Source organism: Capra hircus, chromosome 15 (genome assembly GCF_001704415.2).
Source record: "Capra hircus breed San Clemente chromosome 15, ASM170441v1, whole genome shotgun sequence".
Classification (NCBI taxonomy): domain Eukaryota; kingdom Metazoa; phylum Chordata; class Mammalia; order Artiodactyla; family Bovidae; genus Capra; species Capra hircus.
This window is the reverse complement of record NC_030822.1, coordinates 34,899,681-34,906,411: the sequence shown is the minus strand read 5'-3', so window position 1 is coordinate 34,906,411 and position 6,731 is coordinate 34,899,681. Positions and strand designations below refer to the sequence as shown.

Genomic DNA, 6,731 nt, shown 5'->3' with positions numbered 1-6,731 from the left:
GGAATTGGAATAAAAGCTGACCTTTTCCAGTCCTGTGGACACTGCTGAGTGTTCCAAATTTGCTAGCATATTGAGTGCAGCACTTTCACAGCATCATCTTTCAGAATTTGAAATAGCTCAACTGGAATTCCATCACCTCCACTAGCTTTGTCTGTAGTGATGCTTTCTAAGGCCCACTTGACTTCATATTCCAGGATGTCTGGCTCTAGGTGAGTGATCACTCCATCGTGATTCTCTGGGTCATAAAGATCTTTCTTGTACAGTTCTTGTGTGTATTCTTTCCATCTCTTCTTAATATCTTCTGCTTCTGTTAGGTCCATACCATTTCTGCCCTTTATTGAGCCCATGTTTGTGTGAAATGTTCCCTTGGTATCTCTAATTTTCTTGAAGAGATCTCTAGTTTCATGGTACATAGTGGGTATAATTGCCAAATGAATGAATGAATGAATAAGCAAATAGTGTCATTTAAATATTAGCTAAATATGTATCCTAGTTTGTGAAATTTTACTTGCTTTTGTTTTCCATATATATAGACACCAAAAGCAAATTTTTTAAAAACAATTTATTTATTCATTTATTTATTGGTTGCACTGGGTCTTCATTGCTGCACACGGGCTTTATCTAGTTGCCACGATCAGGCACTACTCTTTGTTGTGGTGCAAGGGTTCCACAATGTGGTGGCTTGTCTTGTGGAGCACAGCTTCCAGGGCATTTGGGCTTCAGTAGTTTGTGGCACTTGGACTTAACAGTTGGAGCTCAAATGTTCTAGAGCATGGACTGAGTAGCTGTGGCACACGGGCTCAGCTGTTCCAAGCCATGTCGAATCCTCTTGGACTAGGGATTGAACCCATTTCCCGTGTATTGATGGGCAGACTCTTATCCACTGTACCACAAGGGAATCCAGCACAACTATTTAAAGGCTATAACTTATTAAATGAATTTATAAATTAATGGCAAATCCAAACACATTTCAATGATTTATTTTATTTGAAATCTGGCCAAAATGATTCTGAAATTCAACTGCAAAAACAAACATTTGAAGATAATAATGCCAAAATAAATGGTGTTTAATATTCTTATTTAAACATATCTGTCACTTGTGCAGTGTGCCTCAAAGGATAATATTGAGGAGTGAAATTTTTGGTTTGTAAGATATGCATATCTGTAACTTTGCTAAATATTTTCAGTTGATCTTGAAACCAGTGGATGCACATTTAATATCCCATTAGTAATGCATAATTATTGCTATTTCTCTATATCCTCACTAATTTTTAGTATTTTCTGATTTTTATTCTAAGTATATGCCAATTTAAGGAGTGTAAAAGTGGTTTTCATTGCCTTTTTCTTAGTACTTGCCGCGGCCAGCACAAGCAAGAGTCGCACCTGCACAGGGAGAGAACGGAGCGTCCCCGCTAAGAAAAATAAGAGAGAGACAAAAGATGGGGTTGAGAGGATCAGACCAAAATGGCTGATGCCTTTCTTTATTGTGCTGCAGTATATATAGGATAAAGTACGTGACTTATGACATTTACAAATTGTTTTTAATCTCAAGATACAATCACCAGACCCTTACCATTGTGTACAAAACACAATAAGATAATCTATCTTCTATGAAATGTTGCAGGGACTAGACGTCCTGGAGCTTTAAGGACTATAAAAATTCTTCAGGGGGGCGGGACAGGGAGCTTAGGAACATGCCTAAGGCTCTGCATAACTTGCCGAGCAGCTCCCAAGACTTAACCCTTCACGGGCAGTCCCCCGCAGTACTGATACAGTTGAGGTTGATTTTATAAAAAAATTTTTGTCTATATTTCTTCTGATAAGTGCATGCCTTATCTTTCATTATTAGAAAGATATGCCTTACATTTCATTATCTTTTATTAAAATAATATCTTTCATTATTTCTATTTTTTCCTATTTTACCATTTTTTGTATCCATGAATTTCATAATATATATTCTTTTTAATTTTTAAAATAATGAATCATAAATTTTATTTCAAAATGTAAACTTCACTAAACATGCATACACATTAAAACAATAAAATTTACAGTTTCATTAATTTTTTTTTTTCTTTTTGGATAGGGCATCATTACAATATAGAATCTATGTCTTACAAAATACATACGAAGTTTTATCCAAGCAAGCCGAGGCAAGATTGGGAACTGTACAACTGTACTACTTCAGTGTAGTGATGGGGAAAGGCGAAAGGTGGCCTTTGGAAGCATGGTGTAGTGCTGGATGGAAAAAAAACAACAAAACCACAAGTTCCTACAGAAAAGGAAAACGTGTTCAGATGGAAATGGTCTTGGACCCTTGGAGTCTAATGTGGGGGTTGGCAAACAATCCCAGAGAAGCTCCATCAATAGCTTTGGGAGGAGGAGGGCCGTCTGAGAAGTCCAGGGAGGCTGAGACCCCGAGCGCACCCAGCATACAGAGATTCCCATGCTGATTCCTGGCCGTTGGGATCCATGGCGGCCCTGCCTCCTACAATGCACGGCTGCTCAGCTACCCTCCAGCCCTCAGAGTCTGAGTGCTTGGGACAAGGACTCTTCAAGGTGAGCCTCCCGCCACACGCCTGGGCACCCTGAACCAGGAATGGACCCTGGGAGGTGGCCCCCTGCTCCAGGGATGGCAGACTGGCCTAGGACAGGTGCCCCTGAGCTGAGCAAGGGAGTCAGCCTTCATCCAGACCTCTGGCTGCCTGGCAGGCATTCGGCTTGGTTTGCACATTCAGCCTGTTGCCATGTTGCCAGGAAGATGTCCCCAAGCCCGGGGAGAAGGGGTTCATGCATCACTCCCCTACCCTCTGTGCCTCCTGTGTCCCCCGCAGGGAATGCAAGGTGTTCAGGGCAGGGGAAGCCACTTGCTCCAACCCAGTTCCTCTTTAAATAAAAGTAGTAAGGTTTTAAAGCTGTAGGAGAAGGGAACAGGTTGGGTGGGGCCAGGGGGCACACTGTGAGTCCCATATGGCAAGAAGGGTCCGTAGAAACCAAGCATGCACGTTCCTGGGCTCCTGCCTCCCCCCACATCCAACTCTTCGAATTGATGAGAGACAGGGTAGTTGACGGGAGAAGGGCCTCTTCCGAAACAGCGTTCAGGCATTTATCAGTAGTCAGCTGGACGGTGCATCCGAGTTCTGGTACAAAATTCTCTGGAATGTGTCTGGGACAAACCTCTGAAGCTCAAGTCTTGGAGTCAGGAGAATCAGTTACAGGACCTGGCTTTCCACAGGGTGATCTCTATATTCTTTTTTATTTTTTCAAATATATCTCAATTACTTTCTTAATTGTTTAACATAGAGACCAGGCACATTTCTGTTAAATACCACAAATTTTGTTGCTATTGCTATAAATTTAAAAATATGCATTCCTAATGGTGGCTTTACATAAAAATGTTTTAGTTTGTGATTTTATTTATTTACTTTGAGCTCAGCAAATTTCTTGAAATATCATTAGTTTTAAAAATCCATCTCTAGAGGCTTAGGGATTTTCTCTGTAGAAAAATCCTGTCATTCGTTAGTAGTGATATTTGTCTTTCTTCCTTTATGATCGTAAGGCTCTATTTCTTTTCATTGTTCTATTATGTCAATTTGGATAACATAAGCCGAAAACTCTATGTCCTGGAGTTTCTAAGATACGCAATGTGTTGGTTATATGAGATAAAGAAAATATCAGGGTGTGTCCATAATGACCCACAAAATAATTGGCATGTAAAACTTAATCGCTCTGACAATATCGGGAAAATGCAAAGGTCATTGGTCATAAAGTAAATATATTAGCAACAAAGTGTCACTTTGAAGTAATTTGTTGAGAAACCTGTGCTGTGGCTTTCCCACTGATATATGTGCTTCCAGACTTCTCACAATAAAGCACCCAGCAGTCATCTTCATCTCTTTCAATCCTAATTCCAGATCCAAAAGATCCTGCCCTCTGACAGCCATCTCTGACCTAGGACTGACAAACACTCTTGCAAACACTCTTGATCAAAGAAAGTGTAAACAATCAATTAATCAGTGTGTGTATGTGTGTGTGTGTGTGTTATTCTCAGTTCCTTGGGGCTGACTATAAGTCAATAGTTCTTTTTTGACCACTTTTTATCTACTTCCAGCACATAGGATTTCTTATGTAGAAAGAATAACTTTCCATGGTTCTCACTACCAATTCAAAGTTACTATATTGCTTCCTGATCTTTTCCTAAGAAGATTCAAGACCTATAGGCCCATGAACAGGCCATATAATAACATTCTAGGGAAATAATTTTCTATATATTTAGGAGGTATAAATGAGTTGTTCTTCAAAACCTCTCAGATAATACATGGTACTGACTTGCTGTGACTGTGTGGATCACAACAAACTGTGGAAAATTCTTTAAGAGATGGGAATAACAGACCACCTTACCTGGCTCCTGGGAAAAATGTAGCAGAGCAAGAAACAACTGTTGGAACTGGGCATGGAACTGAGTATGTCAAGGCTGTATATTGTCAGCCTGCTTATTTAACTTATATACAGAGTGCATCATGTGAATGCCTGGCTGGATGAATCACAAGCTAGAATCAAGATTGCTGGGAGAAATATCAATGACTTCAGATATGCAGATGACACTACCCTAATGGTAGAAAAATCACAGGAACTAAAGAGCCTCCTGATGAAGGTGAAAGAGGAGAGTGGAAAAATTGGCTTAAAACTCAACAGTCAAAATACTAAGATCATAGCATCTGGTCCCATCACTTCATTGGCAAATGGGTTGGGAAAAAGCGAAAACAGTGGCAGGTTTTATTTTCTTGGGCTCTAAAATCACTGCAGAAGGTGACTATAGCCACAAAATTAACAGATGCTTGCTCCTTGGAAGAAAATCTATAACAAAGTTAGACATTATATTAAAAATCAGAGATATCACTTTTCTGATAGTCAAAGCTATAGGTTTTCCTATAGTCATGAATGGATATAAGAGTTGGACCATAAAGAAGGCTGACCACTGAAGAACTGATCCTTTCTCATTGTGGTGCTGGAGAAAACTCCAGTCCCTTGGACTGCAAAAAGATCAAACCAGTCAGCCCTAAAGGAAATCAATCCTGAATGTTCATTGGAAGGACTGTTGCTGAAGCTGAAGCTCCAATACTTTGGCCACATGATGCCAACAGCCAATTCATTGGAAAAGGCCCTGATGCTGGGAAAGATTGAGGGCAGGAGGAGAAGGAAACAAAAAAGTATGAGATGGTTGTATGACATCATCGATTCAAAGGACATGAGTTTGAGAAAACTCCAGGAGATAGTGAAGGACAGACAGGGAAGCCTGGTGTGCTGCAGTTCATGCTACAACAGTCAGACACAACCTAGTGACTGAACAACAACTGGCTTGCCAGGATTGGCAGAAACAGCAACTTCTAGTATAAGGATAAGAGATGTTTGAGAAAGTAGAAAATTAATTACAGCTTCACCAGTTCTTCCTTGGGTTATGGAGAGAGTTAACTATCTTCTCCCCATAAAAAAGTCAAATATTCTCAGGCGGATCTGTTTGGTGTTAATGCCGTAGACCAAGGGGTTGAGAACAGGGGGCACAAGGAGATAGAGGTTTGCGAGTACAATATGTGCATGAGGAGGTACTTGCTGGCCAAAACGGTGGGTGAAAAAGGAAAAAAAGGCAGGTACATAGAATACAAGAATCACACATATATGAGCTCCACAAGTGCTAAACGCTCGGAACTGGGCATCCTTCGAGGGCAGGCGCAACACAGCCCGCAGGATCAGGCCATAGGAAGTGGCGATGAGGACCACGTCCATCCCAGTGACTGAAAGCGCCACAGCGAGACCATAAATAGTGTTGGGCCTGATGCTGGCACAGGCCAGTTTGGCAATGCCCATATGTTCACAGTAGGTGTGAGGGATGATGTGATGTCCACAGAAAGGTAGGCGTTCTATGAGGATGACAAAGGGGAAAACAAAGAGAAGGGCACGGACCACACATGCCAGACCAATCTTCCCAATCACCATGGCGTTGAGGATGGATGCATAATGAAGTGGACGGCAGATAGCCACGTAGCGGTCAAAAGCCATGGCCAGCAGAACAGCTGATTCTGTGGCAAAGATTGTATGCACAAAAAACATCTGGGTGAGGCAGCCTTGGTAGGATATTCTGTGGGACTTAAGCCAGAAGAGTGTTAGCATTTTGGGCAAAGTGGTTGAACAAAGTACCAGGTCAGTGATAGACAGCAGGCACAGGAAGAGGTACATTGGCTCGTGCAGAGTTCTCTCCTTCATAATGATGTAGAGGATAGTTCCATTGCCAACCAGAGCAAGGATATACATGGAGCAGAAGGGGATGGCAGCCCAAATGTGCTGGTCTCTCATCCCAGGGATTCCAAGTAGAATAAATGTGGAAGGATGGAAGCTAGTGTCATTGGGGACAGATGCAGAAACCATACTGATGCAGAGAATCAGGCTTCACCTTCCCGAAAGCTATCATAAGGTGAAATAAATTCATCCTAGAAACAATCTATTTCTCCTACAAATTTTAATTTCATACCTTTCTTCCATTTCTACCAGTTCTACTCCACGTCATGCCTTCCTCATTTCTTTCCTGAGTAATTAAAATAGCTTCGTAACTAATATGCCCACTTCTAAGATTTTCATCTTACAGTGAAACCTCTCCATTTCTGCCTAATATTCTAATGTGTGAAAATCATCAACTATTAATATCATGCAAATATAACCTTTCTTAGTGCATGCTGTGA

The 6,731-nt window shown here is 41.1% G+C and overlaps 1 protein-coding gene across 1 annotated transcript; it reads right to left on the bottom strand.

The window, feature by feature from the left end:
* LOC102180752 (olfactory receptor 52D1-like) lies at window positions 5,470–6,420 on the bottom strand. The gene has a single exon (XM_005701479.2). The coding sequence runs from the start codon at window positions 6,418–6,420 to the stop codon at window positions 5,470–5,472; it is 951 nt and encodes a 316-aa protein (XP_005701536.1).